Source organism: Penicillium canariense (assembly GCF_028826845.1).
Source record: "Penicillium canariense strain IBT 26290 chromosome Unknown utg000002l_segment0_segment0, whole genome shotgun sequence".
NCBI classification, from domain to species: Eukaryota; Fungi; Ascomycota; class Eurotiomycetes; order Eurotiales; family Aspergillaceae; genus Penicillium; species Penicillium canariense.
In genome coordinates, this window is record NW_026622729.1 from 206,309 (window position 1) to 229,957 (window position 23,649).

The following is a 23,649-nucleotide window of genomic DNA, read 5'->3' on the forward strand; positions in this document are numbered from 1 at the left end:
GAGAAGGTGGGTGGGGGGGGGGGGTTAAGGAGGAGGTGGTGGCAGGATGTCAGTTGATGTGCGCCGGCATATATTTTGCCGTCTGGGAAGTGTACTCCATCTGCGTCACTCGGCGTGCTAGCAAGCTTCAGCACGCCATTTCGTAGAGTCGCGGCGAGCCCTGACCTCTCCAAATCCAACCCGAACCGAATCAGAGGCTTAGCCCATTCCACGGCCACAGTCGACAGGCGAGAGCCGAGCGGAGTCGTTGGCTCGCAACGGCCCCGGCGGATGGTGTCATGAGGATGCACATGGCGGGAGTTTGATTCCTCGACACCGAATTCGACGATCACTCTGCAGTAGTTGGACGCTTCTCTTCGAGGCGGGAAATCAGCGTGACGGCGGGGCTACAGCTTGCCATGCATATGGCCTGGCATGTCTGGGTTGCCAATTGTTTATCTACATAAAACTAGACAGGAAGCCGTCGACTCGACGGGAAATCCTCCCCAACCTCACGCCCACCGTACACTGGGATATTCCTGTCCACCGCGGAGACAGGACACGGTGATAATGCACTGGAGACTCCCCACCGCGTTCCACTTCATTCCCCGGCCCATTTCCCCCACCCTTCACGTTTTCTTTCTCTTGCTTTTGGAGTCTAGGGGCTTAGTTATCAAGGTTGCACCTCTGGACCGCTGCTGGGCTTTGCGCGGGGTTAGATCAAGCATCCGCGCTCCACGCCGGGCCAATCAGACCCCCTAAGCTCGGCAATTTCCCGAAGAATGGCGGCCAGTGCACGACACAGTTGCCGGAACTGAGGTCATCAGGGCACTACCCAGGCGTGGTTTGCTCCTCGCCGAGCTTCATCATGGATCTCGGCCGGCTATGCATGTGGTGGCTTATGACCCGACCACTAGTGTATCGACCGGGACGCACTGGTGACCGCTTGGACTGGACGCAGACGGCTCGCTAGGGAGCCAGCTGTCCGACAGCAGGGTTTCCAGGGTGGAGGAAGGCGCTGAGTCCAGATGATCGAGCCGCTCCTCACATCATGCCCCTGCCTTGACTGTCGGCCGACTCGCAACTGTGGCCCGGCTGTGGACGTGGGAAAGGGGGAGGGGGAGCCGATCTGTCTAGTGAACTTGGCTTCATTTTCACGCCTCACGCCTGTCCTTGCACATCCTCGACTCTGGGTCTCCACATATCGCGTGCTGCACGTCCTCTCATCCCGCATATCCAAGCTCTGCATGATCACCATGATGGTCAGGGGCATGTAGATCGGCGGACGACTGCTGACGACGACTGCACCCTCGTTCGCCACTCAGCGTGTTGGCGGCGTCCGTCCGCTCGGGAGTTCCCATGAGGGCTGGGCTCTTTGCACATGGATGTCCAGGAGACGCCGCTGCAAGGGGCCGGGCCTGGATGCAGCTCCCCTGCATCGACGGTCTGCAGACTCGGTGGGGAGGTTCAATCCCACCCTGTTTCGATCTAGATGAGATAGTATTAACGGAAAATTCAACGAACATTGAAAAATCAAAAGAAAACCCCCCCCAAAATAGTGTTTCAGGCGTCTCGAAGCTGGCGAACCGTCATTTGTTCTGAGAACTGGAGAGGGAAGTCAAGCTCAGGGATAAAAGTGCATCCGAGTTTTGAAAGAACCCCATTACTTCAGCCAGTTGACCGACGCCTCCACCTTGGACTGGTCGATTTCTTAGTGATCGCGTGTCACATACAAATGCAGGCATTTAACAGAGTCAAAGCCGCTTGCTCTAGGTGCCGCGGGCCAGGTGACCATCCAAGAGGTGGTGCATCCCCTATATGGGAGATAAATGTCCGTGAAGTTCGTCTTCTGGATGCTATATCACGACAGGTCGGACGAGTTGCTTGTAACCTGAGAGAAGACGCTGTTTACCTGCGGAACCTCGGTCCGAAACCCGATGGGTGCAGTCTAGGGTTCAAATATGGGTTGTGGCGAGATTGTCATCTTGTGATGGAGCTCATGATCATGACCATCCGGGCTGCATCACAATCTTGCACGTCTAAGCGCCCGATCTACATCTCCTTTGGCACGGTTTGACGTTGTGAAACCCTCGTATAATGTGAGTGGGGTGGGCGGGGATTACATAGACAGGCGATCGTCCGGTGTATATACTACGGCAAAAATCGCCCGATACCGACACAATTTGTGTATCCCGAGCCGGGAAGGAATGTTGAATCCCGATCGTACGATCTCTCCCTGTTACCAGCCATGATCTCGGGCCGTACCACTCGAGCACCTGGCAGGTTCGTGTATTCATGGTCCAGGAGGCTCGGCGCCATAAACCTGGGTTGTCAGCCTCTGGTACCGCGGCAGGGGGCCGCGACCCTGCGTCCAGAGAACTGGAATGGAAAAAAGGAACAGGGAGCCGGAGAAAGGATCCACTGCATGCCAAGTAGTGCTTGGCTGTCCCTGCAAGGCCCTTCACCCTTCATCTTCGATCGTTGGCTTTTGATCTTGACCCTTGGCATCTCTCTGCCGTATAGATCTCGGGCTACACCGCCATGACCAACTTCGGCGGTGCACGGCCCGAGACTTCGCCGGGCAACCGTGAATGGCACCGGCTGTGATGACTGATCACCGATGGCTGATGATTGGCACACTTCCACCCCGGCCGGTTTGGATCGAATTGTGAATGGTAAGTCGTGAGTCGGAGAAGTGAGCCGCGATCGGTCCAGTGCCGCAGACGGGAATGAGGACCCGCGCCGGCCGTGGAGGATTTCCGCAAACGGCCAGGCCCAGAAGCGTCGAGGCTAGGCTTCTCATTCGGGCACAGAGAGACGCAGGGAACAGTGCAGGGAAGCGTTGGAGAGCGCAGACTCGGCCAGAGAGTCGCGGTTACATCGGTAGGTTCAGGGTATCGCGCGCAAATGCGTTCACCTCATTCGTCGTGGGCAGACTTCAGGGAACCCGACGGACTGGGTCCAGGTTCCTGCGCCGGCTGCGCGGATCGTTTGGCAGTCTCCAGTTGGGAGTGAAATGCGAAGAGGGCGAGAGCGGATGGGCCATGCAACCGCCGATTTTCGAGAACGTCACTCCCTCTCCCCTCTTCGCTTCCTCCACCTTCCTCCCTCCACACCACCACCACCACCACCCCCCTCTTCAACTCCCTCGACTCCCTCGACTCCCTCGACTTCTTCACATTATCTCCTTATCTCTTTCTCTCGCGTTCGCCGCCTGTCCTTCCCGACAAAGTCCATCGGGTTGAGTTCCGTGTGGTAAGTCTGCCGAAAAATCTTGGGGGTGGACCAGTGCAGACTTCGGGCCTGCGATCCGTGGAAGCCCAGCAAATCTCCCGCACCCTGACAGCTGCGTCTTCTGGCTCACCCACGGCCGCGGGATGCGATCGAGTCGAATGCCTTTGTCTAACGAACAGCTTTGCAGTGATATCTGAGATAGTCAGCTCTCAGCCCTGAGTTGCCCCGAACCTCCCCTCGACCTTCCGACAGCGCGGTTCTCGGTGCTCTCGCCACTCCCGCACTCGTTTCGCTGGTTCCGGTGAGAACCCATTTTCTGCGCCAACTGCCGGGCAAACCTCGTCAAATTTTCACTTCCCCGGCCACATCGCGATCGCATCTCCACCAACATCAAGAATACGAGCCTGAGACGGCTGAATCGCACGTAAACCCCTCCCGACCTCGACGAGTATCTCGCGCCCGATCAGCAAGCCCCGGTCTTTTTGTGCGCGGTAAGACCGCTCGCGACCGCTTCAGCTCCCGCCGGAAGTCAATGCTTCAACTGTGACGTCTGGATTTCGCGGGGCCGCATGTCACCTTGGACCCCCCGCTCCTGAGCATTCTTGAGGGTCCACGATCGAAGCAAATCTATAAATACAGAAGGAAGGACCCGTCGTTTCTATTGTGAACGCCGTCCTCGGTTCCTTCCCATCACGAACCATGTACGCTATTGAACAGGAAAGGGCTCACCCGGTGCCGCCACCACCGCCGCCCCTCTCAATGGACCGCATCCCTGCCCCGTCCGCTGCGTATCCCACGCCGGGGTCAGGTCCGCTGCGGTCCTCTGACCATCTCGCGCCTATCTCCACCAGCCATGAGGGCCGGATCTGGTCCTTACAGGTGGTTCAACAGCCTATTCGGGCTCGCATGTGTGGTTTTGGCGATAAGGTGGGTGTCCTTTTTCCCCCCGTTCGAGGGTGACGTGGATGGTTTCCCTGGCTAACTCGAATCGCTCGCTAGGATCGAAGACCGATCACGCCACCGCCATGTATTCGCCTGATTGTGCGAGACGAACATACCGAAAAAGAGATTGATATTAAGTATGTCTGCCACTCCCCCTTGCCTTGCCACTGTCATCCACTTTCATTTGCTTCTGTTCTGACCCTGCTCGTCTATCTTAGTGAAATCGACACATCCTTCTATGTGCTCACCGTTGACCTCTGGAACGCCGATGGCACAAACGAAGTCAACCTCGTCAAGCACTCCGCCACCTCTCCCTCTATTTCGACTGCCATGTCCTCCTCATACCCGCCCCCTCCCCCAGAGCATGTCGCCTACCTATCCCGCCTATGGCCAAAGTCCGTACGGGGCACCCGTCGGCTATCCGCCCATGAACAACTATTACGGCACCCAACAGATGTACCAAAATCCATACGGCCAGGCCGTCGGTTATCCAGGATATGGCTTTCCCCCTGGGGGCCAGATGCCTGCGGCTATGTCGCCTGCACCACCCGTCTCAGGGGGCCCGGGAGGCATGTTCACTCGAAACCTGATTGGAAGCCTCAGCGCTAGTGCTTTCCGCCTGACGGACCCGGACAACAAGATCGGAGTGTGGTTTATTCTGCAAGACTTGAGTGTGCGCACTGAAGGTACCTTCCGGTATGTCATTTCCAAGGGGAACGTGTACCGACCAACTGGTTGCTAATTAGCCACAGCCTTAAAATGAGCTTCGTGAACGTGGGCACGCAGTCCACCGAAACCAGCAACGGCGCCCCCGTGATCAACCATGGCTCTGCCCCCGTCTTGGCCTCGGTCTTCAGCGAGCCTTTCCAAGTCTTCTCCGCCAAGAAGTTCCCCGGTGTCATTGAGAGCACCCAGCTGAGCAAGTGCTTTGCACTGCAGGGTATCAAGATTCCCATCCGAAAGGATGGTGTCAAGGCCCTCGCGGGCGTGGCGGTGATGGTGACGATGATGACGATGGTGACTATTAGAATGCACGACAAAGAAATGTTGAAACTTTCGGGATGGGCTGTTTTGGCGCTCATCTTGCTCCAGCACGAAACGAGTTCACCCGACGCGGAGTTGACGCACGTCTCTCCCGCATAGAGACGATTATTGAATGGGACATGGGTGTTGGCTGGTGTTTTCTCTTGCTTGGGTTGGCGGATCAAGACGCGAGGCTAAAAAAAGGAAGGCGTGTTGACTTCTACCGGTGTTTTCGGCGGCCTTCTTTTTTTTATATTTCCATATTGCTACACAGGTTGGTGCTGGGGGTGTCTGGCTTTTTTGTTTTCTCTCCGCTGTGTTGGCCATTGGCCGTGTTCATACCTCGGCAGCGGATTGGCCGCTCGTATATATATCTTATTCGGTGATTTCAATGTCCTGTCATTTCGGGCTGAACGATTAAATCTATGTCACACCGGGGACTTTCCTCCTTTATGGGGACGCCCCGGTTGCACAGGTGGACCCGCGGGCGTGGCGCAGATAACCTTAAATTGGGGCCGCCATCCTGGAATTCTATGCAGGCTGAGAGCCCAATAAATGGGATGACCAATGATAAGGAACAATATTCATTCCGGCCCTGCCGAATATGGAAATTAGGAAATGGCATATCACTGTCTTGTAGTCTCCTCCCCGCAATGTGGCAGCGCGTTATATACTCCCTACGGGGGTTGATATATCATCGCTGACGGGAATCTGATGTTACTCGAAGGGGTATAGGGCTTCATGAGCATCGGAGTATACTGTCAGACACCGATTTCAGACTTTGAATAGAGGGTACAAAAGCCTTTTAGGGTGTTCGAAATGGATTCCATACCTTTGCTCTCAGCAGATGTGCTGCTTACGCCGGCAACTGCCCCTTCCTTCTTCTTCTCCCCGATCACCGTCGACATGGCAACCTACGCGTCTACGTACATCTATACCACATTAGCCGGCCGAAAAAACAGTGCTCTTGATAACCAATCCTCCTTTCCAGCCTTTAACCAGAGAACTTCGCTTCCACCGGCCCCCAACACCGCCGCCAGGTTAAACGGGGTATCCAGGATGGCAGTGGCCATCTGTTCACAGCGGACTGTCTCAGGTCGACCCCGGTGGAGATACGGACATTCCCGACGGAACATGTTGGGGACCAGAAGGTTGCCTGTTCTTGAGTGTGCATAGTACCTGATGGGGTCAAGGTGGCCGACGACGCACCCACCCGTGCTATTCTGGATGTATGGGATCGATATAGCTGATCCGATCAAGCACCCTAAATATGCGGAAGTGATCCCTAGCATTTGACCCTCTCGAAACGATAAAAAGGTCGAACATGATAGCGTAGTGGGGATGAATCCTCGACGGACTTGTGGAGATGGGTCGGGGGAGATTGCCTGCATTATTGAGGGAGGCCGGTCGTTCCAGTAGTCGGCGCTTTCTTGCACAATGCTATGACCAGGAGGTTGAATGAGTTTCGCCCATACGATCTCTCAAAGCGCAAGCCTTTCACTTGGTCTTGCTATCGTGAGAAGAGTCGACCAGGCGCTGTCATCTCGCCAGGTCGGCGGCCATGGCTGTTTTTGGCCGGTAGGAATACCTGTAGGGTACCTTGTCAATTCATCGTGATCATTCCGCTGGCAGATTTATGTGTAATGCATATTTCTGGGCTTATTGGGGTCCGTAACCAATAATCTTATCCTCTGTTGTCCAATAACCCTCCGTGATCGCTTGGGTGGGGAAAGGGAGCCTAAGCACGACAGCCTTATACTGGCACTGGAAGGTACTGCAAATGAAGCATTAGGATGGAACGATAAGAATCAAAATATGATTAGGAGCCTGTGATCAGTTGTGTCTGTAGGCGTAGTGTAATCTTGAGCATCAGTCTGATTTTATCATCGGGACAGAAGTCCGGGTCTTCCCCGCACTGATATCAGCATACCCATCGCTCTTCATGCCGAGGACCTCCCTGGGGGCTCGGTTGTATAAAGGGGGAGCACGGGCACAAGAGGGGCATGAAAGCTTTGGCAAGTAAGACATCCCACGTCAAGAACCACTTACCTGATCAGTTTTGGCATCATGCCCGGTCTCTCAACACTTTCCGCGTTCAGCCATCTCGCCATCCGGGAGTTGCATCCAACCTTCGGAGCCGAGATCAGCGGCATCGACTTTTCGCGTCCGGTGGAGGGAGATGTTTTTCAGGAGGTTCTGACTGCAATCTCGAAGGTGGGTCTGCGCCCAGAATAACTAGCAGAAACCACAGTCTCATCCTGCATGAGAGGAACCAGTATGGCGTATGCGTGTTTCGGAATACGGGACTCGACGATGCACGTCATGTGGCCTTTGCAGGACAGTTCGGTGAGCTGGACGATGTGACACCCTACATAGCCGGCGGCCGAGCGCATCGACTGTCCGATGTCCGCCTCTTTGATGTGGGGAATATCGAGCTGGACGGTACGGTGTTTGCGTTGGACAATGTGCGACGTGAGTGGAACAAGGTAAGCCTCTATCATGTCGGAGCGCCAGCGTGCATCCCATTGATTAAAACAGGGCAACGGCCTCTTCCACGTGGACTCGAGCTTCAACCCCCGGCGAGCAGGCTACTCGTTGCTCCGGGCGCATGAGCTGCCACCCCCTGGGATGGGTGGGGATACCGAATTCGCCGATGTTCGAACCGCGTTTGATGAGCTGCCGGCTGAGATCCAGGACGAGCTACGGCAGCAAAACTATATCGCCGCTCACTCGCTCTGGCATTCACGCAAGGTCGCTGCCCCCGCAACGTTTACCGATGTGAACCCCGAAGATTATCCGATGAGCCGACACCGACTGTTGCAGCGGCACGAGGCATCTGGACGAGAGACTCTGTATCTCGCAGCCCACATCCACCACGTCGAAGGATTGGACCCGGACGGGTCCAAGGCACTGTTTGATCGACTGTTCCAACATGCGACGCAGTCTCGCTATGTGCTGCGCATGGGGTGGGAGCAACCCGGTGACTTAATCCTGTGGGACAACACCAGCGTCATGCACCGGGCGGTCGGAGGAAGCTTCGAGGGAAAATATCGACGGGATATGCGGCGGGCCACGGTGCATGACGGTAGTGCCTCGGCCTGGGGGTTGAACGAGCGGAGCAACGTGCGGCAGGGTTTGCCGTGAAGCCCGATAGATCCAAGACAGGAACAGCGGTTGAGTTGTAGACGTGGAGACAGAGTTGCATCCGGGACCGGGCATCATCCGAGACTCGGCGCTAGGATGGATCGCATAGCAGCAGATCATCATTCCTGCTATGGTAGCTAGTTCTCGAAATGTCGAAGATTTGCCTGATGAAGCTCTTCCACTCTTCCACTAGCCCACGTGCACTCCACCCTCTTCGCAGGGCACTCCCAAGAATAGCCTGGGTGAGACACGGAAGTGCAGATCAGCAGCACGGCTCTCTGAGTCGTTTTAGCCTTCGTACTGGCAAACCACGGACCCGCCCAACTTTCCTGCTCTGCTAGTTGCTGCTAGCTTGGGTCTCTGCGTGGTTTTGCGGTGTCTCACTTGGCAGCACTGCCCCTCGCGTTGCCGGCGAGTTTTAACCGTTCGGCCAACGTGCCCGTCGCGTGTTGCATCATAGCATCACTGCGGAGAGTCGAACAGCAGTCATGTCTCAAACACGCCCAATCGTGTCACTATTCGGCGTCTCCGCTGGGCGGATCTGTCCGCCGCTGAATGCCTCCGTCATCGTGTTTGTTCTCTGGTTCTGTGGCAGGTCCCTGGTGGGTTCCCTGGGAGACAAAACTGCGGAGCCCGTTTCTCTGCTCGCGGGGTTGCCGAAGGCTGGTGATCAGCCATGATCGACCCTGTCCCCCTGGCTATAAAGAGGGCCTTGCATTCCTCGGGGCTTTTTTTCAGCATCCTCAACATTCTCTTAACTCGTCAATCCTCTCTCGATCAAGAATCCCACCACAAACTCCTTCTCCTCCGTCTAATTTACTCCTCAAGATGAAGGCCTTCTTTGCAACTCTCGCCCTCCCTCTTTTGGCCGCGGCGGCTCCGGCCCCGCAAGCCACCGACGCCAACCCGCCCTTTAGCGTCATGGCTATCCGTTCCGCCTCACCTATTCACTATATGCAGATGAATGCCGCGGGCCAGAAGTTTTGGCTGGGCGGCAAGACCTCATCCTACTGCCCAACCGAGGTGGTGCAGGACTGCCCCCCTGGCAACCAGACCGTCCTGGCTCCGGGTGGCAACGCCCTGGTACGTGACACTGCATGGCTCGTCCATCTGCACCAACACCCATCAAATGGCATCGATACTAACGATTTCGACAGGATGTCGAGGTTCCCGGTGGCCAGCAGGTCTACGTTGCCCCCTCCGGCGCTCTGAGCTTCACACAGGCCCACTCCGCCAACATCCCTCCCGGCTCTGCCGTCGGTGGTCTGACGTACCAGCCAGGTCAGCCCTGGTCGCACTACACCTTCAATGGCTGGGGTGCCAGTGGTTTCATGGCGTGCCCGACCAGCGACAACCGCTGGCAGGTGTTCGCCGCCATGAAGAACGCGACCGTTCCCTCTGGCAATGTTAGCGACTGCCTCGGCTTCTCCGCCATGGCGCTGCCTTACAAGGGCGAGGTTCCTGCCTGGCAATACGCCTAAGAAATGATATATTTGTATCGTTGGCTATTTGATGTTTGACACGACATGATTTGCATTTAGCTTGAGCATTGTCCTGTACATTAGTTATTCCTCAAGCGAGAGGGTATAGCATTTAAGAGCAAGAATAAAATCTAATAATTGATCAACATGTCCAAACTTTCCATTGAGATCGCCACGAATTCTTGTATGAAGAAGAAAGAATGCGTTCATGCAGGAACAGGCAATGGGTATCATTCTATATAGGACTCTAGTTTCTAACCGCTAGTTCCGCCAGATCCGAATCGCCTTGTCCTTGCCTCCACTGCCGACCTTCTGCCCATCGGGACTCCAGTCCACTGCGAAGACCTCGTCCTGGTGCCCGGGAAGGTCCGTGGCCAGCTTGCCGGTTCGGACATCCCAAACCTTCAGGGTGGTATCCTTGGAGGAAGATACCAGCATCCGAGAATCGGCAGAGAAGCAGCATTGGTACACAGCACCGACATGACCGCGGAAAGTAGTGATGAACCTAGTAAGAGAGGTATGAGCAAGAGAGAATCGATATGGCGAGAAAAAGGATGTACTTACTTTCCGTCACGTCCGTTCCACAGCTTGACGTGGTTGTCGAACCCAGCAGAGGCAATATAGGCCATGTCCGGAGAGAAGGTAACATGGTTGACCTCCTTCTGGTGGCCCAGTAGCCGGGCGACGGGCTTATTCGAGCTCGATGGATCCCACAGGTACATGGTGAAATCGTCACTAGCCGATACAAGTCGCTCAACAATCTTCTTGTTTACCGTCGCCGCTTCTTCGAACCGCTTCCGTGCAGCAGCCACCTTCTCAGCCTCCGACTCCGGCACCTTGCCTGTGTGATCATGGTAGGCAGTGCGCAGGACAAAATCGGTGGATAGGGCAAGGTGGTTCACGCGGTGAGCATGAGCCGACAAAGTCTGGATCAGGGTACCGTCCTTGGGGTTCCAGATCTTGATCGTCTTATCGTGCGACGCAGTATAGATTTGCCCAGTGCCACCCCACCGAACGCAAGTAATGGACCCCTTGTGCCCCGTGAGGACATAATCAGTGTGCTTCGACACGACATCCCAGATTCTCACGGTCGCGTCTTTAGACGCGGACGCCAGACGAGGGCGTCCAGACTCCTGCATGTGGTACGGCTCCCAGGCGAGACTGGTAATCCATTTGGAGTGGCCCTTGAGCGGTCCACCCAGCGCCTGGCCCTTCTTCGCATCCCACACTCGCACGGAGTTGTCCATGCTGCCAGTCGCGATCATTGCGCCGTTCGGCGAGTATGCCACAGCCAACACCCAGCTAGTGTGTCCCTTCAGAGTATGAAGCGGGGTTCCCGTGTCACAGTCCCAAACTCGAGCGGTGGAATCTCCGCTTCCGGAGACCATGGTCGACGAGTTGACGGGGGAGAAGGAGGTTGCCAGGATGGCTTCGCCGTGCCCCGCAATGGAGGCCGCACAGCGGGAAACTGCTTTGACTCGGAATACAGCTTGCGGCGTGAAGAACAACGAGACTGTGTCTTCGGTGGTCTTGATCCCAGGTTGGAGAAGTGAGTGGTATAGGTCGGCGAGAATATCGATAGTCTGCCCTTCCTTCTTGTCGGACTGGTAAGTGAAGCGATATGGCACTCGATCATCATCATCCTGCAAAAAGCGAGGTTTGACACATTAGTTCAATCCGTTAAAATATGGTCCTTTCACTCTACATACGTTCCCTTGCAGAGTATTCAGTAATGTCTCGAGGTTCTTAACATTCGCATCGGCCACAGGGACCGACACTGCAGGACCGGTGGCATTGCCGGTGGCCTGGTCGTAGAATTGGACTCGGACGCTGCCAAGATCGCTAGGAATGCTCTGAATTTCCTGCTGCTCTCTGGCCTTCTCAGCTTGAGCGAGCTTTTGGCGCTTGCTGGGCGGGGGGAGGAGGGTCGCCATTTTGGGTTTGAGGAGTTGACGAAGGAAGAAATTTTGATGCGAGGGCTTATCTTATCGGGCGGAGATTTACAACGTCACCGACAAGCGATTGCGAGCGATCAATACTATAGTTTTCGGAAGAAAACTAAGATTTATTTTCTTTGGTTATATTTTCTTTTGATGGTTCAATCAAGGAATCATGTATTTAAACCCGCTCTATTGGACTGGTGATTTGAGCTCCTTGAATCCCCTCGAATTTTAGCAGTAATAATCCAATGGTTTTGACGGGCTTGGTTAACCATGGCCGAGCTATCTTTACGGCAAAAATCTAAATGCATAACATGTTCAATATGACGGCGATCCACTCAATTTTGCGTCAATACTTCAAAATTCCAGCTGGCCCATGGCATCCGATAAAGGGCAGTGGGGAGGTGAGTTCGCTATCGAGAACCATTAGATCCGTATGAGAGAGATCTACCGCTTTCTTGCAGGGAATCGGTACCTCCGAGACATGGTAGGGCTGTTTGTATTGCTTGGTCTGAGGTGATACAGGACCGACTAAGTCACTGATCACATTTGAATAGGACGGTTATATTTTTATGAGTAGGAATTCAAATGTTCGCAACAACGTCCAGTATATGGAGGGCTTTCGCAGGTTAGTTTGAAAAAGCAGTTTGACCACAGGCCAAATAGCAGACTAATTGAGAGCGTATGACTCCTACAAATCGTGTGAAGTTGTGTATGTGGATGAGAATGGATGCGATAAGCAGACATCATTGAGACGAACCAGCTTGTCACGACTCGGTCTAGCACCTGTTCAGGTGCCACAATTTCACAATAACCATCAATCACTGCCTGACGTATGGCACTGCTAAATTTATAAAATTCGCTAACGGAATTCCCCCTGAACCATGTGCAATGCCTTTCGCTCCTTGTGCATGTGATAGAGATATAATAAATTGGGCCAAACCTCACTGGGAGCAGCATGATGGATATAGTTTTCTGAGCTATGTCAGATATGATGTTATAGCTGTTTGAAGAAATGAGATTGGAACTACTCTCGAAGGGTTTCTTAAACTTACATCCACCACCGGCAGCCTGAGCCTCCTCCGGACTTCTGATATCTATCACGGCGAAGTTGATAAATGACGCGTGCGAAGAATAATACAGTGACACCCGCTGCAACTGGGAAGTCCCAATACCTGATGGCGGATGTAGTTTGGATGTAGCCATGTTTAGTCCATTCAAGGATCCCCGTCGGATCATCAAACTCGGCCCTCATGTTGATGCGAGTTGATGACACGCCATCAGGATGAAGCAAGTAAATTGACCAATGATTATCACTGGTGTTAGGGCCAGCTGCACCAAGTGTGTGTACCACCACTCGGACGTGCGTGACTGGCGTGCTGTCCGCCTGTACCACTCGCGGAGACAACGGAGGCGACGGCATTGTGGCAAAATATGTATTGAATATGGTAATTTTATCTGTCAAAGAAAATCTCCAACTCAGTGGTTGGCCCATGTCTTCGGCGGTCATTTATATAATCGCAAGCGCTGGGAAACTGAGCGACGGCAGGCATTAGAAAATGACGCATCAACTCTGAGAACAACGGGTTGAGCCCGTAGTCACTAGCGTAAATCTCGCAATCCCTGCAACCGCCAACGAATTGAGCGGCTATGCTGCAAGGGAAAAGTTATCTTTATTGATTGGACAGTAATGAACGTGTAGACGGCATGGTTCCTGGAAACTGTGACAAGGGACCCTATGAACCCGGAATTGGCTCGAGAACTGGCCATTAATTGGTGACTGGTTAATTTATTCTAACTGACCTAGCTCCCAATCAAAGTCCGTATGTTCATTATGTCATCAAAAGTGGCCCAACACATTCCCGTGTTCTGCCCCTTGGCATCAAGCACACCGCTCCGCATTGAGAGTTATCTCTCCAGCCCAACGAGCTTGACCTTCTCTTGTCATACCTCTGACTGGCTTGAAGCCGCAGACCTGAATGTTTCCCATTTTGCCTTGCTCTTTCATAACTTGGGCTCAATATCCAGAGTCTACAAAGGACCAAACATTTCTTTTTTGCAGCCCCATTGCAGAAGCATGACGCCTCTCGAGGACTTCCAACGAGCCTCGGTAATCGCTTCTTGTGCAGATCCGTTGCCTAGCAATATTGTTAGCCAATACGGGAAACGAATTATCAGAATCTCCGATCATCAAGTCGTTAAATGGGGCCCAGATGTGACAAGGGTAGAATTCGAAAATCAGAGGCTAGCGTATGAACTTGTGGATAGCCGCATAGTTCGTATCCCACGCGTATGTGATTTCTTTTGTGATGAGCGGGGTTGGGGGTATATTGTGATGGAGTTTATAGATGGGAAGGTTATAGATCCATTGGAGGATGTTAGCGCCATACAGAGAGTTGCGAGTGTGCTTAATTATTTCGCAACGTTGCGGTATGACGTCCCTGGGTCACTTTATGGAAGTGCTTGTCGTGGCCTTCTTTTCCCTGAAACTGAGGATCTGGTTTTCGACAGCCTTGACGGGATGGAGAAGTGGTTTAATAGCCGACTTTTCGCACACAATCCGAAATTGACTTTACGGGGCTGTGAGCTCGTGCTTTGTCATTTGGATATAGCACCTCGGAATATCCTGTGGCAAGAAGATGGGTCTCTCTGTCTTATTGATTGGGCTTCTGCCGGCTTCTACCCAAGGCTATTTGAGTTCTGCGTACAGTGGATTATTGATGGAAAAGACGGCAGCTTCAACTCCCTTCTTTTGAAATCGATGGACCCTCTGTCGGGTCAAGAGATGGCGCAAAAAGAGCCTATCCTGTGTGCTTGGAGAAATATCCAAAAGTATCCCTTGTAAGTGCAGCTGACTCTGGCTATTCATTCATTAAAACTCATCTGCTTGCAGCCAGAACAAATCGTCAAGATTATGTCAAAGATTATCGGGACTTTCGACAGATCTTATTCCCGTGCCCGCTCATCCAATGCCGGAATACCCACCAGATTGGTATGAACAAGCTCACCGTGAATGCTCCACACCGACCAGACCCACCTTTGTTGATCCTCCAAGCTCGGCTGTAGAAGGTAGGAAACAAAAGCAGGTTTATGATCGTCTTGCAAGCTATTTACGTGCGATATTCTCCCCACGCACTACACCATCTAAAGCTACCTAGCATCGGAGCATTTTCTTACGGATATTGAACAATGGAATAATCATTCTAATAATAACACTCTTTTCCACCCTTTGTACCTTATACAGGGGTATTACCCTGGCTTCATAATGGCCATCAAAGACTATAATATACCTGCATTGTTACCTCACTGTTTGTACCGAAAGTATTATAGGTCACCGAGTCCCTACCGATTCAGGCCGGACCAATGGACCAGTGGTTGGTACATGCTGCCGAGCTACTAGGAGTTCTGTATGCCATCAACTTCATCAACAAGGCCGCCCTCCGCAGTCCGAGACCAGCCGGCGGGCGGGCGAGGTATGCCACCATTCTCAGCGACAGCATGTTAGCATTACAAGCCATTCCGAACCAGGGAGCCAAATCTGGACAACAAATCATCCATGCCATCGTACGAGCAGTCAAGAACACAAAGACACACGGCGTCACGATCCGATTGCAGCGGATACCGGGGCATTGTGAAGGACGGGCGTATGTTATTTCACGAGAGGCAAAATCGAAGCTGACCCCATTAATCTACAATTAATGCCATCTTCCTGTTGCTGTTATGTCTTCTAAGAGTTGTATTGGGGGAGCAAGGCAGAGAAAAAGGCAAAATGGAGACGGAGGATTAGAAAACTGAGACAAAAAACGAGAACAGGTGCCGCCAAGTATAAAGTGTCAGGTCAGGTGCAGGAGAAGAAATAGACCACACCAACTTCTCCTATCATTCTTATGCCATGTCACACCAGCCAACTCCACAATGTCTATAAGATCACGGCAGTCTACGCTTAACTCCTTCGTCCCGCTGACGACTAAGGTCAGTACCCGGGGTGCGGCAACAGCAAGGCCAACAACCACTGCCACCAGTGTGGCCTCTCAGGATATCGTCTGTGCCGTCAGTGAGTCACGGGGAGTCTCATCTACAATCGGGCTGGCATTCGTGAACCTGGCCACAGCTGAGGTGGTCCTGTGCCAGATCTGTGACAGTCAGACATATGTCAAAACAGTGACCAAGATCGGCATCTTCGAACCCAACGAGATCCTGTTCATGAGCACCGCCAAGGAGTCCAAATTGCGCTACATCATCGAGGAAAACCTGTCCGACCCCATCCTGACTTTCCAAGACCGCAGGCGCTGGTCCGAAAAAGCCGCTCATGAGTATCTCGATCGGCTCGCCTTTCCAGATGAGGTGGATTATCTCAAGGTGACGCTAGGCGGGAACTATTTCGCGGCATGTTGTTTTTCAGCGGTATGATCTTAGCTTCGAGGAGAGATTGTCAGAAAAATATATTGATCAATAAGCAGGCCCTGGAGTACATCGAATTGGAACTCCAGTGTTCGTTTGCCGCCCACTCCCTCCGCATCAGGTTTGAACCATCGCAAGGCTCCATGACAATCGATCTCTCCTCGATAGTGTCCCTCGAACTCATACAAAATCTTCACAATGCCAAGTCCAAGGATAGCTTGTATGGAGTACTCAATGAAACCATGACACCCACAGGAGCCAGGTTGCTCCGGGCCAACATCCTCCAGCCGTCCACTGAAAGAGTCAAATTGACCGCTAGATACAACGCTGTGGAAGAGTTATTCACAAAAGAAAGCATATTCGTGTCTGTTCGTCAATCTTTGAAGGGTTTCATAGATGCTGATAGGGTCTTGACTTCGGTACCTATCACTGGTCCAGCCCTTAACTATGCGCCCCACTGACTTCTTAAGATCATTCTTGTGCCTACCAAGCGAACAGTTCAATATATTGAGCAGTCAGTCAACCATGTCATCATGCTCAAAACATATGTATCGGCAATCAAGAAAGTGTATCAGGCGCTTGGGCCATCGCAAAGTGAACTTCTTACCACTATTCGAGAAGTACTCATCTCATCATCAAAGTCCAATGGGCGAGGAAAATTGAGACTGACGTATATTAGATTTGTCATCCTTCGGGACATCGCTCTGTAGAGGAGCGTATTGAGAAAACGCTGAATGAAAACATTACATACCAAAGCAAGCCACTTGATCTTCGAAACCAACGAATCTATTGCGTCAAGGTAATCGTGTTTGATGATCTTATTCCCTCGATCTGCCAATACTAATGCCTTAGAGGCCGGCGTCAGCAGTCTCCTTGATGTGGCGAGACAAACATTCAAGGAGGCTAACGCTGATGTAGTGGATATGATTGCGGATTTAGGAGGTAAGACTCTGAGCTAATTTATCCCCTCTTGGCTGAATCGTTCCAGAAACTTATGATATGACTCTGGATCTCAAGTACGACACGGCGCGCCAATACTACATCTGCATTCCAACAGGAGATCCAGAGTCGTTGCCAAATATTTTCATTAACGTCTATCGCAAAAAGAACCGAATCGAGTGCCAGACTTTAGATTTGGTCAAGCTGAATCAGAAGATCACTGACGCACACAATGAAGTGATCAGCATGAGCGACCAGACAGTTCAAGAACTACTCCATGATGTTTGCGCCGAAATTGCAGGACTCTTTCGCATCAGCGAGGCAATCGCCATGTTGGATATGCTGGCAGCATTTGCACAACTGGCAGTGAGCCACAACTATATCCGTCCCGAGATATCCAATTCTCTGGTGATTAAAGCTGGACGTCATCCCATTCGTGAAAGGATCCATTCTAGCAAGTTCGTACCTAACGACTCGTGTGCCACGCCGCAAACCCGGTTCCAGATCATCACCGGATGCAACATGAGTGGAAAATCGACATACATCCGATCTCTTGCACTGATGACTGTCATGGCGCAAATTGGCTCCTTTGTACCTGCACAATATGCGTCTTTCCCAATTGTACATCAACTATTTGCCCGCGTGGCCATCAGCGACGATCTCGATGCCAATGTCTCAACTTTCGCAGCAGAGATGCGAGAGATGGCATTCATTTTGCGACATGTTGAGCCGCGCGGTATGGTTCTCGTTGATGAGCTTGGTCGCGGTACAAGCACAACCGATGGTCTCGCAATCGCCATTGCACTGGCTGAAGCACTCCTTGCCACTAACGCGCTGGTTTGGTTTGCAACACACTTTCATGATCTCACGCAAATTCTGTCCGCACGAAGCGGGGTCATCAACCTCCATTTGTCAGCCGATATCAACCCTTACGCGAACAAGATGACCATGTTATATCAAATCGCCGAAGGGCCCGTTCCGGACCGTCGATATGGCCTTGAGCTGGCAAAGCTGGCAGATCTCCCACCAGCGGTTCTTGAAGTGGCCAAGGACGTATCAAAGTTCATGGATAGCCTCGCCCAACGTCGAAACAGTACCTCGCGTGCCGTGGCCATTGCCCGTAAGCGAAAGTTGCTTCTCAACCTACGTGAAGAGCTGATCCTTGCTTCAGATGGCACAATGAGCGGCGAATCCCTCCACCAGCATCTGGTTAATCTTCAAGATGACTTTGCGTTGCGCATGGCTGCCATCGATCGAGAGGTAGAGTCAACCAGCGACTCTAGTTCTGAGATCGTAGATTATTCGGCGAAGAGTGGAAACGCTTTTCAAGCGAGCTCTAAGCCTTTCACCTCGCGCGCAAGCCAAGACTCTGAGAGAACCCCGACCAAAACGTCATTGCCCCCTGATCCCATCTTGGTCGAGTCTATATCCGAACCTGAATCCACTGAATGTGAGAGCGTGGTGTTGTTGTGAACATGTTGGGCGCGGATATGGCATGTCTCGGCATCTGCTACGAGGCCTTTTACACTCATGTAGCTTTTGTTCGAGATGATGGAATGGGGGCAACAACTAGGAAGCTCCATTTATCCACCGCGTTTCATCTCATTGATGAAACATGGTCGCCAGGCTAGGCAAGTATAGGTATTAGTTATCACAACATATGTTAAGGCAGAACCAGATGTAGCACAAATCATACAGAGGAATAACCGCTTCATTTATTCAGTAGTCTATGCAAAATCGCTCACAAGGTATCTGATAGGGCGGTCGGGGTATCAACCAATCAACCAATCAACCAAAGTGGAAGAGGGTTTGCTTGCCCTTCTTCTTCTTGCCCTTCTTTCCATCGCTGGGCTCGTCATCAAGATCATAAGCTGGCTCCGCCGGCGATGCAAGACCAGAAGATGAGTTCGACCCCCAAGCATTAGCAGCTGGACCCTTACCCTCATTCCAGCGGACGTAACCACGGGTCTTTCCGGCCATCATGATGTTAGGCTTTGCAGCCGCAGGAAGAGCAGGGAAGGCGTCCGCACCAGTGGTGGGGCGCCCGGAGCTAGCAGGCATTGACGGGGATGAGCGACTGGGTGGAGTTGAGTATGACGGGCGACCCACGGAGGGTGGAGGCGCGGCTGCAGCCCAGGGAGTGGAAGAGGCAGCATTATTACGGCGAGACGAGGGACCAACAGCTGCGGAGAGAGGAGGGAAGGGATTTGTGGAGGATGAGGACATTGCGCCGCTTCTGCCAACGGCGGATCGAGACGATTGGGCGGTGGATGACTTCAGTCGCAAAACACGGCTGCCGCCGGTGCTAACAGTCCCGGGAGACATGCCAGGCAGGAGACCACCAGGTCCTGGAAGGGCAGGATAATCCTCGTTGATTGCACGCCAATCATTCCAAGCCTGTAGAAGGCTGGTGCGCTTGTATTCGTCCTCATAGATATCGGCAAGCTCTTTGATGAGCTTGCCTAGCTCTGAGCTGGAGGTATCGAACAGAGAAAAGAAAGCATCGATGAGCTCAGTTGCTCCAATGGTTGATGTACGGTAGCTGGACACTCTGTTACGGAATTCTGCCAGCTTAGTAGCATCGTTACGAAGTAGATTGGATGCTCGTTCAACGACGGCAGAGTGGCGCATGCGACGAGCTTGATCTTGCGGGCTCAGAGTTTCTGAAGTAGCCGCAAGACTAAGATTCTCGAGCTCTGCATTTGGTGGAGGTCGAGATCGGGATGCAGAAGATGGATTGGGAGTAGCTGCTGCTGAGCGAGCGGGTGCTTGTACTGTCTGGGTTTCATTTCGGCTGAGCTGTCCACCGAAACTGCGTGTGGTGACCGACTGGGAGCTCTGGATGGCTTGTTGCCGTTGGAAAGCCTGCTCGGCTCGTCCGAGAGGCTGTGCGCTCGAGACTGGAAGGGGCTCGGCATTAGGATCCCGGCCTCGACCAGCACCACGGCGTTGGCGCTGGGGCTGGTACGGGCTGCGAATATCGAATTCGGCGAGATCCACAATCCGAGCATCTCGACGAACGTCCTTGGAGACACCATCTGGGTGCGCCTCAATCTGGTGTGCCTTAAGATCCATCTGCGACTCGAATACGACGAACTTCTTTTCTAAGCACTCCTTGTCGAGGCAAAGGAAATGGTCTTTCTGGAAGTGGCCCTCGAGCGCGTTGTAGTCAACGTAGTATTGTTGCTGGCGATGGGAGGCACGGCGATCGCAAATATGGCATCGTTCGTGCTTATCCCGACAGTGGGTATAGAGCTCATCATCACCGTAGAATCGTTGCCGACAGAAGCCACATTCCGGGTGGCCCTTGAAACCGCTTTGGTCGATAGCACCGGGCTTGTCATCGCCGTGTTTCTCATGTTTGCGCAGTTCGGCCATGGTGAAGAGGGTATGTTCATGAGTGAACACCTTTTTGTTCCGTGTACAAAGATCACTGTAATACAAGGCCCCGATTAGTCGCTTAGTCGTCACCGGAGCACTTATGTGCGGATAAGAGGAATTAACACTCACCACATTACCTTTCCATGCTTGCTCTTCACATGGCGGTGCAAGTCCGGCCATCCAAGACAAGCCACATCGCAGTCTTCATCGGGACAATTGTACCGAAGCAATAGGACGGTGTCTTCGAAGATTTCATCCTTCTCATATCGGATTCCCAAGTTTTCGTCGGTCCGAGCAAAATCTTTCGTCTCAAATTCCTCGAATCGTCGCGCAGGATCATCGGTAAAGACGACAAACGCAGACTCGGTCTATATATCAAAACAGGTTAGGATGATCTGCAAGATCAACGGCGGACGACCGGGACAGCGAGGCAGACGTACCCGACAATGGGCGCACCCCTTGTTCTTGTATAGCGCGCGCAGGCGAAGCGCACAAATATGACAAGTCCGGTGGTTGCAAGGCGACACAGAAGTATGTTCAACGGTCGAGGCACAAATGAAGCAAATCTCCCCATCGTCGGCATCATCAGTAGCTGCGGCGACCTGTTTCGTTCCCGCAGTCACAACATTTGGCGCGGGTTGCGATTCAGAGTCATCATGGGGTCCATCTTCGCTCCGTGGCTTGTCGCGTCCACCAGAGCCTCGGCTTCCACGTCCACGAGACTTGCCTCCTCTGCTTGTCCCATCGGCATTGCGCTGTCCATCTGTACGGCCGGAAGGAGGGGCCCCTCCGCGGCCGCGGCGGCGACCACCACGACCGTGGCCTGATGACGCTGGAGCGGCAGGGGTGTTGTCAGCCATGGTGGGGACCGTGGGACTCAATAGCAGCGCTGCAGGTAAGAGTCAATGGCCACAAGGTGCGAGCTGCGGAGCTCCCTGAGCGTTGAGGGTTAGTGGGGGATGGGGGAAAAGTGAAATCTCGCTGACTGATCACCTCCGCGGCCGCCGCGCCTACCTCGCAACCCAGCCACGGCTACCATGTTCGGGGCCATCCCATGCGCCAAAAAAATGTTGACTGTTGATTGATCCGAACCTATGGGCAGGTGCTACAACCAATTATTGGTGTCTATGCAGGAGGCTTGAACGAATGTGTCACTACACTCACTCTCTCTGACAATATATAGATACACCTACCTGAGGTATTCATGTGATCTCCAAACGTTTTGCAAAGGGTAGATTAAAGATATAGGTAGACTCGCCATTTGTTGCGCATAAGAATGAGTTCCATGGCCATATGAAACCTATACCTTAGCTCTGCTGAAAATTAATTATACGTTCAAGCTGATCGGCGCATGTATGCCCAGGCTTATTGTGGTCATGAAATATTCAAAGATGCAATTGTGAGAACGACAACAATCATTCGAGGGCTGCACCAACTCCCGCTGGAGAGCAAAAAGAACTAAAATAGTCCAGCACAAGCACAAGCGCCAAAAGAAAGCCTCGAAAAGGCGACAAAAATTGGAGTTGTCACGCCAGCATTCCCATGCATCGCAGAAATAGATAATCGAGAAGAGACGAGATTCGTTAAAGCAGAAATATAGACCCCATCGAGAGCAGGCCATGGATATTGATGCAATCCATGATTATTCATCGGGGTTGTACAAATTCTGATTGAGAATCTTGGTCATGGTGAACATATGGACCCGGTCCTGCTTGAACACGGCGCGCATCGCGTTGTCACAACGGATTTGGCGTCGATCACTAGGATCTTGGAGTTCATTTTCACGGATGTACTGCCACACCCTTTTTACAGTTTGTGGACGCGAAAGCTATTCCAAGGGTTAGTGGAAGGTAAGGACTAGAATATGGGAAGCAACATACGGTAGTCTCCCCACCCAGGAGTGCCGATAGAGGAGCGGAGAGATTGAGTGGTTTCTAGAGAATGGTCAGAGTTGTATCGAGCTAGATTTCCAGCAATAGCACGTACATGGAAGCCACCGGATCGATTGACCTCCTTCTTTGTGTCTGTACTAGAGTCGATGTCCGAGTCATCCTCCGCCTTGACGCGTTTAGCGGTCTTGGCCTTGCTCTTCTGCTTGGATGGAGGGGCACGACGTGTATTCGCTCCTCTCGTGGGTCGTGCGCGCAAGTTCTCCTCCGCTTGCAATTTGGCTGCGAACAAGGCATCGGCGTCGACATCGGTGTCGGGCTTTCGCTTTTTGGGGGGCGGCGAGGCAGTCGCCGGCTCGGACGCTTCTTCGCTATCTGCCTGGCGCTTCACAGGCGACGATGATGGAGGCGGGGAAGGCACTGCGGAGGCAGAATCGGCGTGTTTATGGCCATTGCTCGTTGTACTCTCTTCGGGGGATTCGACGCCATTGTTGCCCGCGAAGATATCGAATCGTTCCATTATGAGCTGCTTTATTTCAGCCTTTAAAAGCATTGTCAGCCACTGATGACCCCTCGAGTTTCATGCTCTGATGGAGATAAAGTGTGAAAAAAAGCCACGGATAGATTGACCTTCTGTGGAGTGAGATCATAGCCAATGACGTCCTGGAGACCCTTGCGAATCCGCTTCTCGGAGATGGTATTGAGGTCACTCCTGCCAAGGATTGAGTCAATGATCCCGGAATATTCATCGCGCTTTTCCGATGACACTGTTGTACCACATTAGACGGGGAAAGAACACTCGCAAGAGTGAACCGGCAATTGAAGCCGGGGCAGCACCGAGGTAACGTACGTGACATCTTGTCGGCTGTCAATCCTGCAAAATCGCCTCGAAAAGGGTGTTGTCCAAGCTTCAGGTGTAATGGGCAGCTTGCGATGGAGCTTCCGGGGGGTTGATTCGGGCAGTGGTGTCGATTGCGCAAGTAGGTACTTGGAGAGGGTCAGGTGGGTATAGTCGCACTGGCGCTTAAGAGCGGCGGGGGAGGACGGGCGAACCGAGGACGCAGGGAGCAAGGTGAAGGAGCAGCAACAGAGGACAGGGAGGGAGTCGCGAATGGATTTTACTCAAGCTGTGCAAAACAGCGAGGCACCAAGTCCACAAAGTCCTGAATACACAAGAAACCCCGCGTCGGCCGCAGCTCCGGGAGCAACTGCAACTCCAACTGCAACTTGCGATGCGCGCCCGGGGAAGACGCTGACTCAGCGCCGCAACTAGGTCACATGATACGATACGACCGC

The 23,649-nt window shown here is 52.9% G+C and overlaps 8 protein-coding genes across 8 annotated transcripts; 5 read left to right on the forward strand and 3 right to left on the reverse strand.

The window, feature by feature from the left end:
- Positions 1 to 3,912: 3,912 nt before the first annotated feature.
- On the forward strand, positions 3,913 to 5,298 carry N7482_003256 (velvet factor family protein; the record flags this gene model as incomplete). Its single annotated transcript, XM_056685381.1, has 5 exons — positions 3,913 to 4,140; positions 4,213 to 4,292; positions 4,374 to 4,554; positions 4,610 to 4,851; positions 4,908 to 5,298. 5 exons carry the CDS (start codon positions 3,913 to 3,915, stop codon positions 5,296 to 5,298), a joined length of 1,122 nt encoding a protein of 373 aa, XP_056544123.1.
- A 1,947-nt stretch (positions 5,299 to 7,245) lies between these two features.
- N7482_003257 (TauD/TfdA dioxygenase family protein) lies at positions 7,246 to 8,322 on the forward strand (the record flags this gene model as incomplete). The annotated part of the gene is made up of 3 exons (XM_056685382.1): positions 7,246 to 7,392; positions 7,455 to 7,664; positions 7,717 to 8,322. The coding sequence occupies 3 exons, from the start codon at positions 7,246 to 7,248 to the stop codon at positions 8,320 to 8,322; spliced, it is 963 nt and encodes a 320-aa protein (XP_056544124.1).
- An 828-nt stretch (positions 8,323 to 9,150) lies between these two features.
- Positions 9,151 to 9,803, forward strand: N7482_003258 (putative IgE binding protein; the record flags this gene model as incomplete). Its single annotated transcript, XM_056685383.1, has 2 exons — positions 9,151 to 9,405; positions 9,480 to 9,803. The coding sequence occupies 2 exons, from the start codon at positions 9,151 to 9,153 to the stop codon at positions 9,801 to 9,803; spliced, it is 579 nt and encodes a 192-aa protein (XP_056544125.1).
- A 261-nt stretch (positions 9,804 to 10,064) lies between these two features.
- On the reverse strand, positions 10,065 to 11,737 carry N7482_003259 (Ribosome assembly protein 4; the record flags this gene model as incomplete). The annotated part of the gene is made up of 3 exons (XM_056685384.1): positions 10,065 to 10,308; positions 10,368 to 11,446; positions 11,513 to 11,737. 3 exons carry the CDS (start codon positions 11,735 to 11,737, stop codon positions 10,065 to 10,067), a joined length of 1,548 nt encoding a protein of 515 aa, XP_056544126.1.
- Positions 11,738 to 13,820: 2,083 nt separating this feature from the next.
- On the forward strand, positions 13,821 to 14,809 carry N7482_003260 (uncharacterized protein; the record flags this gene model as incomplete). Its single annotated transcript, XM_056685385.1, has 2 exons — positions 13,821 to 14,584; positions 14,641 to 14,809. 2 exons carry the CDS (start codon positions 13,821 to 13,823, stop codon positions 14,807 to 14,809), a joined length of 933 nt encoding a protein of 310 aa, XP_056544127.1.
- Positions 14,810 to 15,658: 849 nt separating this feature from the next.
- On the forward strand, positions 15,659 to 18,556 carry N7482_003261 (MutS family protein MSH4; the record flags this gene model as incomplete). The annotated part of the gene is made up of 6 exons (XM_056685386.1): positions 15,659 to 16,147; positions 16,204 to 16,563; positions 16,615 to 16,764; positions 16,824 to 16,943; positions 16,999 to 17,086; positions 17,133 to 18,556. The coding sequence occupies 6 exons, from the start codon at positions 15,659 to 15,661 to the stop codon at positions 18,554 to 18,556; spliced, it is 2,631 nt and encodes an 876-aa protein (XP_056544128.1).
- Positions 18,557 to 18,871: 315 nt separating this feature from the next.
- Positions 18,872 to 21,324, reverse strand: N7482_003262 (E3 ubiquitin-protein ligase HEL2; the record flags this gene model as incomplete). Its single annotated transcript, XM_056685387.1, has 3 exons — positions 18,872 to 20,516; positions 20,594 to 20,832; positions 20,905 to 21,324. 3 exons carry the CDS (start codon positions 21,322 to 21,324, stop codon positions 18,872 to 18,874), a joined length of 2,304 nt encoding a protein of 767 aa, XP_056544129.1.
- A 782-nt stretch (positions 21,325 to 22,106) lies between these two features.
- N7482_003263 (SWIB/MDM2 domain protein) lies at positions 22,107 to 23,210 on the reverse strand (the record flags this gene model as incomplete). The annotated part of the gene is made up of 5 exons (XM_056685388.1): positions 22,107 to 22,292; positions 22,345 to 22,398; positions 22,451 to 22,894; positions 22,984 to 23,120; positions 23,204 to 23,210. The coding sequence occupies 5 exons, from the start codon at positions 23,208 to 23,210 to the stop codon at positions 22,107 to 22,109; spliced, it is 828 nt and encodes a 275-aa protein (XP_056544130.1).
- Between the last annotated feature and the right edge of the window lie 439 nt (positions 23,211 to 23,649).